General features: G+C 43.2%; 1 protein-coding gene across 1 annotated transcript in view; it reads left to right on the plus strand.

Moving 5' to 3' along the window:
• Window positions 1-12,640, plus strand: part of FIBIN (fin bud initiation factor homolog) — a 58,527-nt gene extending 45,887 nt beyond the window's left edge. Inside the window, exons 8-10 of the mRNA XM_054515295.1 lie at window positions 7,364-7,594; window positions 7,715-7,793; window positions 10,004-12,640. Of these exons, the coding sequence (XP_054371270.1) occupies window positions 10,501-11,127 (627 nt within the window). The 5' untranslated portion in view covers window positions 7,364-7,594; window positions 7,715-7,793; window positions 10,004-10,500 and the 3' untranslated portion in view covers window positions 11,128-12,640. The remainder of the gene's footprint in view (window positions 1-7,363; window positions 7,595-7,714; window positions 7,794-10,003) is intronic.
• The last annotated feature ends 748 nt before the right edge of the window (window positions 12,641-13,388 follow it).

A 13,388-nucleotide genomic window follows, 5' to 3' on the forward strand; every position in this document is an offset into this window, starting at 1 on the left:
TTGCTTTTGTAGCATGTTTCTTCATGTGAAACGTGTCCTTTAGACTATTGCTTGCCCTGTTGAGGAATGGGCAATACCTGTGATGTGTTTGATAGCCCAAGTGTGGAAGAATTCTTGTGTTTTAAGAGATGTATGGGGCCAATTTTCTGTTTTTATCTGCTGAAGGACACCCATCGTGCTGAAGGCATGGAGCCAATGTCGGGTGGCATCTCTTGATTTCTCACCCTTGTGTCCAGTTGCTACTATGAATCCTAAAAAGGTATCAATACAAACATGGACTTAAGTCCCAAAGCTCGATATGTGTATTACATCTGTTTGCCAAATGTCATTAGGTTTCAACCCTTGTGGGTTGGTACCTAATATTTCTGGCAAAGAAGGAGTCTGCTGACATTGTGAGCAACTATTCAGTACATCCCGTGCTTGTGGCAAACTTAAATCAAATTGTTTTGCCAGTGCTTGGGCATTTTGATGGTAAAAATCATGAGAAAGTTTTGCCTGTCCTAACTTTTGTGGTATAGTGACTGTCATTTACATAAAAGTAACTCTCTGAAAAAGATCTGTTGTTTTCTGCAAATGCTGAGGACTGTTTAGACATAGAATCAATGTGGTCTTGCACTTAGGGAAATTTGGCCTTTCTGCCTGGGATGGCTTTGGCTAAGGGTGTGTTCTTGCTGTCTTTTGTTTTTAAGAAACAAATGGGTTGTTATTTATTGCTGAGTGAAAGGGCAAGCACTATTAATATTGTAGTGCTGACAAAGAAAGCCTTTTCCCAGTTTGCTGTTCTTTTTTTCTCTTTCTGTGGAAATTCCTATTCTTTCCATAAACAGATACAAACAGACTAAACATTTCCTGCAAAATATGGCAGTAGTAGGGTTCAAAGTAGCACTAGTAGGTTATCTTGCTGATAAAAAGACGTAAATTTTTGTGTGTCTGCACTATCAAAGCACAAAATTTCACTGAGACAAGAAGTTTTGTGTCAGGGTGTTTGTCTGGAGCCAATTTTGAGTTGTTCTGTATAAAGAGGAAAGATATTCAGGTGCAAACTGCTGAAGTAGAAGGTTTTTTTGACTCCTGTCTTCCCAGCTAGACCACATAATGCCATTTTTTTGTGCTGAGGCTCACAGCTACAAACCTCTTTTGTGAATATGAGTGCCTGTGATGCTGACCTGCACTGCCCTACCCAGAGAGCCAAAGCCCTGTAGGAGATAGGGATGCTCTTTGGTGGCCTGGATAAGATCAAGGGATCTGCACACACCAAAATTGCTAGAATTTGTTAAGCCTAAGAATAAATAAGAGTTTGGGGGGTTATATATTTGAAGGCTCTCTGAGCCTCCTGATATTTGGCAGACTCACACTATCCTCAGCATTCCGAACACTGCATACCAAATCTTGGGGCAAAACTGACTTCATGTCCCTGAGACTTAGAAACTTAACTGACCTTAGAAGCAAAAATGCTCTGCAATTCCTGGCTAGTGGAAGCTGCCACCACTGAGAGACAGGCTGGGAAAACTGAACTTGAGCATTCCTCCGTGCTTTTGGAAAAATAATATGACCTCAACCTGACACTTTTTGTTCATTTGGTTTGTGCTGAATGTTTACTGAAGCTCTGTCCTTTGTAGTTGAGGATTTAAACACAGGATTATGTTGCCTTGAGGGTTTTTTTTCTTCCCTGATATGTAAAGTATGGCAAGTAGTCCAGTCTTTACCTCTTCCATTTATCCCTGCTTTGTATCCCAGCAGCACTGGCATAGTGAAACTGCCAGCATCTACTACAGCTGGTCAAGTATAGGTATGACAATAACTGCAAAAAAAAAAAGAAAAAAAGGAAAGGAAATACTAGAAATACTAGTGTTACCACAACCTTGTATGTCTATAGGGAATTTTATTATGCAACTAGAGTGCTACAGCTTTATTTCCTGGTGTCATGACCCACTTGATAGGGGGCACGATGTTCATTATAAATTCTTGTCAGGTTGAACAAACACACCAGTCCATGTGTCAGGGAATCTTCTGCTTTACTGTAGAATTGTTTTAACTCTGGCAGCTAGCCCACTACTCGTTCTCAAAAGCCTTGGCTCACAAGCCCTTAATTTTTACAACACATTTCAACAAGATCCCAACTCCCACAAACAAACTTCTGTATAAAATCATGGGTATAATATGATAGCCACACTTCCAAGACAAAGCGAGACAGGAGAGAAATAAATGCAGAAGAGAGAGAAAGAAGAAAAAAGATCACCGGGTCTTAGATCCTGTGTTGGTCCTGCTGCATGGGTGGTCCAGATCTGGGGCAGTGAGACAAAGAGAAAGGGAGGAAAAACAGAGGAGGACTGATCTACTTCCTTTTATAGTTAACCTGCTGCATGCTTCTCATGCAAACTGGATTTTTCATGCCATTTGGTCCACACCAGCCATTTCAAGCTCTCCAGGAACTGAGTTGGCATGGGGAGAGTTAATACAGATGCAATGAGCATAAGCCTCAAGGCAGAAAAAAAAGTTGGATCAGCACAGTGCTGCCCCTACTCTGGAGGGGAGACCTCTTATCCAATCACAACTTTCCAGTCAGAACTGTCAGTTAGAATGTTTGAGAAAAAAATGTTCTTACATGCTTATGCCTGATCCTCCACATCTGGTCACATGAGCCTGAAGCTGTGGTACAGTAATTCAAAACATTGATTCAATGTAAGAAACGTAAGAAAGAATCATTTGAGGAAATACAATAGTTTAAACTAAAGTTTAAACAAAATAGAGTAAGTAGTAGTTTCCTGAAAAAAACCTCAAAGCCAGCAAACAAAACAAAATAATCAAACCCAAGTGTACTGGAAAAAATCCAAGAAAGTCCCTTCTGCACATCGTGCAGCTCATGCTACATGGAGTGAGTCGTGCTGATCACACAGCAAGTTTGAATTGGAAACTCCAATTGCCCAGGGATCGTGGAATTCATCACAAACTGGCCTGAAGGTAGAAATTTCAGACTGTTGTCATCAGAGGAAGAAGAGAAGGTGACATGTGCTGGGGGTGCCCCACCACGTAATCAGCTGCCAGAATACAAATAGCAATGGACTCTCTTCACTGGTGGTTGCTGACATACTGTAGGAATACATTAGAAATAGAAAACTTCTATATGGAGACCTACACAGCGAGTGCCAGAAGCTTTCAAGGGACAAGGTGGATCAAGTCAGGTTTCAGATCTGAAAGCTGTATACAGCTGGTTTTGGACATTGCTGAACAAAGGAAACAGACAGCACTTTATCCCTGCGCTGACCCATGGATGGTAGAAAATGCTCTGTGGTGTTGTCTCCCACAGGAAACAGTCATCCACAGACTTCTCCAGTGTGAGTCCATGACACAGGCAACAGTTCTCCACAAACTGCTGCAATGTGAGTCACTATTCCATGCAGGCAGGCTGGGCTAAATGACCTTTAAGGGTCCCCTCCAACCCAGCCTCTGGTGTGATAGACGGCATTTAACCACAGAGGTTTACTCCAGGCTACTCCTGTGGAGAGGATGGGCTGTCCTGTCTTGCCTTCCAGATACTTTTTGAATACACCCTCTCAGTTTTAATTTCAAACAGTTGCCACAGCATTGCTTTGATTTTGCTGAACCTTCTTAGGGCTGTCAATAGGGAATTGTTTAAATGCCTCCAAAGCTGCTTACTGTGAAACAGCAGCATACTGTTACTAAAGGGAATCTACTTTTCTGTGTGCTTCTGTGGGTTTGGGAGACCCTTTTGCATATTGACACTCAGGCATCACCTATCTAATCTTGTGGGAAACCCTTCCAAATTCGTCAAGGTACTACAGCACTGCTGCCTCAGACTTTTCAGCAGCCAGAAAAGACACTGCCTAGGGAAAGCTTGCACAGCTGGCACAATCTCTGGGAGCATAAACCACAGTGGGATTAAAGAACCTGAACAAACTGATATGTGAGACCAAACATGATGTTCAGAGGCTGTGAGTGACACCCAGTGGGGCTTTCTCATCCAAAGCAACCCAGCTGGAGGAGCTGTAATATTTCCTAAGCCTAAACTAGCCCCCAGACTTTAAAGCCAACTATAGGTCTTTGCTTCTTGACCATAAATGTGGAAGCAGGCAGGTCATGTTCCTGCAGCTCTGAGAAGCATCCCATACACTGTGGTTCAGAGTCAGGGCAAACAACCATGCTGGGGCTCCAGGTTGAGCTGCAGAGGCAAATCTCACCAGCATCCATTGAAGGATCTGCAAAGCCATGAGGAAATAACCTTGAATGCCAATTCCTAAGCCATGCCATTCCAAATAAAAGTCATAAATTGTAGTAGGAGGTAGAAATTCCATATTGACATTCTGCTCCAGCCTCAAGCATGGGAGAATAACACACTGTTCAGGCTGCTGAATGAGCGCTCTGTGTGCACTGAGTCATTAAAAACCTGTGGAATAGTCAACCATGGCTGCACAAAAATAAATATACAGCTGACTGTAAGTCATTCCTTCACCTGCTTTTTCAAGTAGAATTTTATAAAAATGTTTGTTAAAGGGAATGTTGGTTTTTTGTGGTTTTTTTTTTTTAACACAGAGATTTTGGTATATTTGAATTGAAACCATATGTCTGGGTTTATGCTGCTCACATACAAGGTCTGACTAGTTTTAAGTTTAATACACTGTTAAAAACAACTAAATAAAAATCTGAGTGAATGTGTCAGGACACAAAAAGGACATTTTTCAACTCCTAAAGAATAGATCTGTGAATACAGATGAATTTTACTATAGAAGCATGGGGTGGGGGTTATTCTTTTTACGCTACAATTGGAAAGACATGGCTGAGAGGAGATTAAACTAGTTAAATCATACCAATTTTTTTACACTTTCCATCTCATCTTACTTTTATCTGCACGGAGCATACTATTACATATATTTGAATTTTACCTCAGGCAGGAAGGCTAATCCTCTGTGGAGACATGTTTAATAAAACTACATGCATTTGGTTAGCCTAAACAGGTAGGCTCCCCCTTTAAATTCACAAGCAAAGACTTTAAAAGATTAGTGAGGAGAGGAAATTTGATCAATAACCAGTATAAACATGTCAGGATCTTGCTTTTATTCAGGAATTCATGCCTGATCTTAATATAAAAGATTACCTATAAATCAGAAAATACTGTCCTTGCAAAGGTGGTAAGACTGGAAATTCTTTAGTGTGTTTAAATTGTTGGGGAATTGACCCAAAGAACAGACCTGGTGAAATCCAGTTTTCAGAAAATTTATGTCCTCAAGATCCTGCCTCAAATGAATACATTGGATCACAGGTCTACAAAACCTGAAAATCTGTATAAATGGATTAATCCCATTGGAGATGACATCAGCATTTCCTCACCAGACTCTTCTAGATTTCTTCCAAGGCTTTTATTTAAATTCTTTGCTACCTCTGCCTGAGAAGGACATGTCAGATTGTAAGCTTTCTGTACTTTGTGAGACAGGGAGAGAAGGAAAAAGAACCTTTGCAGTTTTAAAATCTTATTTTACTCCTAACAGGTTAGATTTCAAGGAGAAAGTATATTTTATGAATAATTAGTGAACTGTGTTTCTGTAACAACTGCAAAGTATGTGTTTCCACATGCAGCATTTTCATGCTTACAGAGAACATTACAAATAACACAGAAAGGATTGAAAATCAAACCATCACGTTAAAAGCATGATATGCTGTCTCTGTAACAAACCACATTTACAGTAATTGGAAAATTTCTCCATGTGCTGGCCAGCAATGATGTTTTTAAGTGTTTTCATTTCCAATGAGGAAGTGTTATTATTTCCACTTCAGGAACCCTGCCGAAGAGATGCTAGCAATATCCCTTTTGGGGTTCAGGGTTTTTCATCAACAGGCAGAAATTGCACTACTAAAATACCAGTACATATTTATCCTGCTTCAACTCTCTTTTAACCTTTTCCCTTCTTAGGAAGCATCCAGATGCATCGCTTCACTTAATAAAAGCAAACTGAGCGTAGCCTCTGTTCTCTGCTTTAAGGAAATGATATTTCCATAAAGTAAACCAGCACCCACTACAGAGAAGGGCTGTGGTAAAATCTTTTTCCATATTTTTTTGCCAAGGCCAAGGTCATTTTGGTGTTGGCTAAAACTGAAGTAGGTTCAATATTAATTGCAAACTCTTCTGAGACAAACAGCCTGACAGATCTTTTCCATTAGTTGTATTCACATTCAGCCTCATACCCAATCTTTCTATAGCTACTTGTGTTTTTTTAATTTGGTTTTCTGTAATGTTTATCCAAGACAGGCCAGTGCTGATGGACTCAGAGGATTCTGTGCCCAGATACAGATGTGGTTTCAGCCTGAAGCTTGTGAAGGAGAAAAGGGTTATCATAATCAGTTAGCTTAAATAAGCTAACATTCAAGTTGTTTTCTCTATAAATTTGTTTTTGAGATATCTCTTGGTCAGCTGTTCCAATTCTGACTTAAATATGCCTTTTTGAGAAATTCAAAATGTTTTCAAATTCAAATTCCAGTGAAACCCCAGACATTCTTCTGATCCTGGAATACTCAGTTTGGTTTGTGCTTCAGCATACCGATTCTCAATTTCTGCTGTACTGCAAAGTTATACTGAATGCGTTATAAAAGCTTCATTTCCCAAACCTTTTTTTCACTTTACAGAATTTCTGGTATGTTCTTATGGCAATTTTCCTACAAAAACTCCTGGCATTACTCCTTCATGGACTATTTCACGCCTCCCCCTCACTTGATGCCATTTGAGCATTTAGCACTGCACCCTCCAATTAGAAATTACATACACATACTTTTTAGTCTTGTTTTAAAACAAGGTTTCTTTATGTAAAGGCATAGTACTGTTCATAGTAGGAAAACAGAAGCCAGTAGTCAGAAAACATCTATACTCTGAAGCCTGTGGGGCCTTTAGGACCACATAACATATTTCTGTTCTCCAAATAAACAGCCATTTACAGCTGAAATATTCTGATGGTGCAAAGTTTACCATGATCTACAACAGAAAGAGCAACTACATGTGAGCCAAAAACCAAAGATGAAGCATAGCTTGCAGAAGAAAATGTATACAACTGAAATCACCTGAAATCCAGTGCTGAGCTGTGCATTTGCCATCTATTTATAGGCAATTTCTGGGCTGGAGGCTGATTTTGGTGCTGCGTAAGCAGGTTATGCAAAGTAAATTCTGCAGTTCTTTATGTTATTCTAAACTTTGTTTAAAATGTTGTTCAGTGGAAAAACGGTGGCTTTACCACAGCAGAGTATATAATGCCAAGTATTTGTAAGACAACAGTACCAGTATGCTGCTTTATTTTTTGCTTCCTCCACTTTTTCCTCATTTACACAGAAGGAACTTAAAATGCTTTTATCCTCCAAGCAGGCACGGAGGATAAAATACTGAAATCAAGCAGTCTTTTGACAATGCCAGGATTTAAATGAGGGCCTTCATGGGAGCGTGCCACAAGGAAGATCTGTTTCTTGGATGCATCCCAAAAGCTCCCCAGATATCTGATGTCATGCAGCAATCCCTACGGACTCCCAGCAGAAAATGCACCATTCAGCAGGAAAGTGGCTTGCTCATTTCCCTGGTTCTCTGCATCCCAGTTTTCTGGTATTCCTGATCAATTTCTTTCTGTCTTCCTTCAGTTTAATTGTCCTCTAAACTTCCAGCTATTGCCAGAAATTACTTTACAAAGTTCTACACTGACTGATTTTTATGTTTTTCCTTCAGCCTTTGCTGTGGTGTGCCTGCTGCTGTTTAACTGTGATGAAGATTTCAGACCCTTCAACTCAAGTCTTGATAGAGAAAGGTAATTGTTACTTTCAGTGCATGTTTTTCAGAAAAAAAATAACCTGACTTTCATTTGTACCATTTCATGGTTTTGTGGACAGCTTAAGGGTATTAATATTAGATTATCTCATTGCAGTCTTGAGACCTTTGCCTTTAGGTGTGATTTTGGAATGAATAGTGGCTACTCATTCACAGTCTTGTTCTGTCAGTGTGAGCCTTTATCTTTTCCACCATCTGATGCTTTTCAGTTAAAACTTAGAATTCTGTTGCTTTGTAAAAGGTATTGCCTTGTATCAGGCTGTTGTGTACCTTTCATCAAGTTCCAGTTTTTACCAAACCTCTGCCCACTGAATCACTAAGACTGCAGATCCCGAATTGCAGATTTCCTTAAAAAATAGACATTCCACGTCTGCTTTCCATTGGGGTGAGACTATTTGGATATAAAATTTAAATTAAACCTGGATAATGTGCGCCCAATTGAAAACAGCAGTGGCAGGCAGCAGCTGTAGCAGGGAACAGCACATACTCTTAGTCTCTAAATGTACAAAGAGATGATATTCACTAAGGCTAGGGTTTTTTTTTTACTCTCTGTGGCACTGCTGAAAACATAACCATGCTGACAAAGCCAGCTGAGTGATTTACAGTGCAGTACTTCCATGAGGAGATGTCAAAAGGGGAGTTCACTAGAACCCAAGTACCAGCCAAACCAGCTGTCAGTAATACTGGCCTGGGTGGAAATGGATGGAGACAATGTACCATGATCGGCAAAGAACAGGAATCCAAACAAAACGTTAGGTGAAACAAGAGCACCCTGGGAATGGAAATTGTTTCAAGGAGCCCCTGTTGGCTAGCAGAGACCAAGGACAAATACCAAACAGCCTCAGTTGAATAAGCTTTAAACATTTTATAGAAAGCTGAAGGACTTCGCCTAATCCAACCTATTTATGTGAGTGTTTTGTGAACTTAATTACAAATTTAAAATGTTTCCAAATGAGTGGAGTGCTTCTGTTACAATAGCTTGTCTAGCCAGGCTTCTCACCAGCTGCCTAGACACTGAAAATATTTCTCATCTTGAGGTGTTTGTGATCTCAAAGGTTTGTGATCTCCAGAACTTGGAGAGACTACCTTAAATCAATTCAGTAAATGAAGGCTTCAGTTATTGCTCTTGCAGTCTCTGGTTAGTTTTTTGTTGGTTGTCTGACTAGTTGGTTTATTTTTTGCTTTTGTCTCTTGGTGTTAGTCTTACGACCATCTGAGCTTGTGTGAAGTGCTGCAGTAGGCTCTGAAGTCAATACCCAGGCACACTGATATCACAGATTACCATGGAGTATTCATTAAAGGCCACACAGAAGTGACAGCTTGCTCTCAATAACTATGTGTCTCACATTAAAGGGCCTGGCCTTGTAGTTAAGTCCCAGGAACCTACCAGACACATGGGAATAGGTGCCTTCCCTCAAGGAACAGTCAGCAAAGAAGGGAGCAGCTTGTGGAGCTCTTGAAATTGAGATGAAGAGCTGGTTTCTACAGCAGTTATTGGCTTCACATGTGCCCAGAGACAGGATAGCCTGTGATTACAGAAGAAGCTGATGTGAGGGAAGGGGCTCAAGATTGTGTTTGAATTATAGGTGTCTAAAATGAATGGCAGCATAAGAAATTGTAGACCCAAAGGCCCCTGAGCCCCATTAACCTTTAATCTACAATGCCCAGAGTAATAGTGAAAAAAAAGCTGGTCTGGCTTATTTTCCCAACTAAATTAGCTGTAAGCACCATAGTTATTTACAACATGCAGAAAGTATCAAGATGATAGTTAAAGTACTTACTTTATAGAGGCAACATAAATATTGTTGCATGTAAATTTCCCCCAATCCTGACTGCAGGATTTGGTATAATCTTTAGGTGGTGATTTTTTTTCCATGAAAGAGGAAAAATGATATGAAAGGAGTTGGTAACTTTACAGACCCTTTCTTTTTGTGATCCCACCTTGATTTAACAACTCAAAAACGGTAAAGACAGATTTCTAAAAGTTATGTGCACGGTTCAGCTGTGCCTCAATTCTGCTACTAGATTCACCCAGAATATTATTTCATGAAAAAGAAATGCTTCTTATGAAGTCGGCCCCATAGGATGCACTATAATGAGGTTTTCCTTGAACACATCAGACATCTGGTTTAAAGCAAATTTTGTGTTTCATTTTCCCATCTTACCCTTTCAAGCTTTATTGTTTTACAGTTTCTACTTGATCCTGCATCTTTTTCCCATCCAAGTTTTTTTATCAATGACCAACTATGTGGCCTGAGCAACTTGGAGAAGTTCTTCTGTCCCAAGCCGTGCGTTCGAGGCGCTGCACAGATCAGGCTGTTAGCCCAGCAGTCACTTCTAACGGGAAGAAGAGCGGAGCTCAGGTTTAGGGGGTTTTCTATCGAGAGGAGAGCGGTGTACGTCTCTCGCTCCCTCCCTGCCCGTGTGACAGCCCCGGGGGCGGTGCTCGCGGGCCCTGCGGCCGCTGCCCGGGGCGGGGGCGGCCCGGCCCTGCCGTGCTCGGCGCGGGGCCGCTTCCCCCTCGGCGGGGCCGCGGCTCTTAAGGGCGGCGCGGCGGGGCCGGCCCCAGAGCGCCGCCAGCCGCTCTGCCGTGCTCGGCCCGCGTTGCAGCCGAGGCGAGGCCGGCAGCGGCGGGGCGGGCAGCCCCATGCGGCTCGGGCGGCCCTAGGCTGCGCGCCGGCCGCAGCATGCCGCTCCCCGTGCGCCTGGCGTGGCTGCTGGGGCTCTGCAGCCTCTGCCGCGGCTACTTCGAGGGGCCGCTGTACCCCGAGATGTCCAACGGCAGCCTGCACCACTACTTCGTCCCCGACGGGGACTACGAGGAGAACGACGACCCCGAGCGGTGCCAGCTGCTGTTCCGGGTGAGCGAGCAGCGGCGGTGCGGCGCGGCGGCGGCAGCGGGCGGCGGGCTCAGCCTGCGCGAGGAGCTGACGGTGCTGGGCCGGCAGGTGGAGGACGCGGGCCGGGTGCTGGAGGGCATCGGCAGGAGCATCTCCTACGACCTGGACGGGGAGGAGAGCTACGGCGCCTACCTGCGCCGCGAGTCCGCCCAGATCAGCGACGCCTACTCCAGCTCGGACCGCTCGCTGAGCGAGCTGGAGGGCAAATTCCGGCAGGGCCAGGAGCAGGGCGGCCGGGAGGAATCCCGCCTGGGCGACAGCTTCCTGGGGCTGCTGCTGCACGCCCGCGCCCTGCTCCGCGAGACCCGCCACGTCTCCAGCGGGCTGCGCGACAAGTACGACCTGCTGGCGCTGACGGTGCGCAGCCACGGCGCCCGCCTCAGCCGCCTCAAGAACGACTATCTCCGCGTCTGAGCCCCCTCAGCCGCCTCAAGAACGACTATCTCCGCGTCTGAGCCCCCCTCAGCCGCCTCAAGAACGACTATCTCCGCGTCTGAGCCCCCTCAGCCGCCTCCAGAACGCCCATCTCCGCGTCTGAGCCCCCTCAGCCGCCTCAAGAACGACCGTCTCCGCTCCTGAGCCCCCTCAGCCGCCTCAAGAACGACCGTCTCCGCTCCTGAGCCCCCCGGCTTCTGGGGACCCCGCCATCCCGACCACCCGTTCCCCGCAAGGCACGGCCCTGGCGCCCGCCTGGAAGGAGCACCTCCTTGGACAAAGCCTAGAATTATAAAGCTCGGAAAAGACCTCCGAGATCATCAAGTCCAACCTTTGACTGAATACCAGCACGCCTACTAAACCATAAGTGCCACATTTGCTCGTTTTCGAACGCTTCCAGGGATAGTAACTCAAGCAAAATACATTCTTCTTCATGGAAAAAAACCTTATTTATTTTGCCTTCTAAACAAATAGCACAATTGTATAAACCGGGAGGTTCGAGGTATATTTAAGTTAATATCCGAGGTATGTTTAAGTTAATATCCCATATTCAAAAAGCTACCCTCTGTTATATCATTCACCTTTGGTTGCAAAGTGAAGTAAGCTTTCTCATGTCTGACTCCCTGGTTTTTGTTTTTTGTATCACCTGCCCTGCTGTGACTCACCTGCCCTAAGTGTAGCTGAAGTGAGGTGCTGGCCAGCTCCTTCCAGACTCCTGTGTAGCAAATACTTAAATTGCTTTTGTTGTTAGTCCTTCATGGTGACACCTCGGGCCCTCTGTTAACTTCCTTTCTAACGATATGTATTATATGCTCCTTAAATGTTGTTCCACTACGTTAAGCTGTGATTTTTATTTGTGTTTGGAAAGATGGGAACTATTCTGGCAGGATTTGTACTTCCAGGCTTGCTTATCTGTGACTCAAAGCTATCATAACCCTAAGAAGCAGCCAAAAAGGCTTATGTCAGATCCTGAGAATGCTGGTAGAGATTTTTATAGCAAAAAGAATGAGCCCTAGCACTGGTTAGAGTTTTGGATCCCAGATTTGAGAGCCAGGAGCGTGTTTCTAAAGCTGACTAAAAGGTTTTGTCCGTGCAAACACATTGACTTTTCTTGTTGGTGCCTTTGTACTTTTGCTAGCTAAGTTATTAATATAACTTTGTGGTCCTGGACAATAGCAAAAGTGCCTGGTGGGAAGGAGGGTGGGGTTTTTAGACTCGTTGCTGTTTAACTGACAATTTTGGGTCATGTGGCTATTAGGTTACAGATACTGCAGGCAGAATACCTGTTGGGATGAAAAGAGTTTCTAAGTTGTTGTAATAAATATTTGAAAACAATGTTAAAGTACATTTTTGTTATTAGTTTCCAAGACGCTCTTGATTTTAAAACATTCTGTTGGAATGTGTCTTTTCAGCAAAACATTGAAAGTTTGTAGCCCTTGCCAAGTGAAATAACTTGCTTTTTAGTAAAAACAAATAAAAATTTACAGACTCATGAGGTCATCAAGTTTCATTAAAAGCAACAATACAAAAGGCCTTGTGGGGCAGACTTCTTTGAGTTTTTAAGCACCCGTGGAAGAGAAGCTGATGTACTTCTGAGGTCTGTTCCTGTTAACCCTGCTCCCATTTAGTTATACTCCAGCCTGCAAACCATTCAGTGGGTAAGTTACTCAGCAGTGCAGTGGCTCAACATAAGTCAGCTTGGACTAGAGTGCTGAAGACACCAGGAAAGTCTCATGAAGGTAGGTGCTTACAGGTGCTTACAGAACCAGACAGCTCATTTTGCTGAAGGCAGTGTAAAATGTAGCCTACTGGCAAGATACTTTACTTGTCATTTGGCATCTTTAAGTCCTCAGTATCTTTAAAGATTTGCTGAGGAAAAAAAAAAAGGAAACATTTTATTGGTTGACTCTGGTGAAACCACTCAATGTTATTTTTCTGTTCTCAAGTTAGAAACTATATGACAAGTTCTAGCTCTTAAAAATTAATTTGTTGGTGATACTTTCCTTGCCACTAGAGACGGATGGCACAACAGAAGAGTGAGCAGAGTCACTGAGTCTTGTGTGCTCACTCTCTTAGCAAAACATAATAGCATTTCTGGGCTGGACCAAGCTCCAGAAGTGCCTGAGGCCAGTCTCCCCCGAGGATGTCATGCAGTTCCATTTGTGCCCAGAGGCTTCTTAAAAGGAAGTTTAAGTCTGTGTTTTACCCACTTTGAGTCATTTGTTATAACATGAAGTAAA

The sequence above is a fragment of the Molothrus ater genome, chromosome 6 (genome assembly GCF_012460135.2).
Source record: "Molothrus ater isolate BHLD 08-10-18 breed brown headed cowbird chromosome 6, BPBGC_Mater_1.1, whole genome shotgun sequence".
In the NCBI taxonomy this organism is placed as follows: domain Eukaryota; kingdom Metazoa; phylum Chordata; class Aves; order Passeriformes; family Icteridae; genus Molothrus; species Molothrus ater.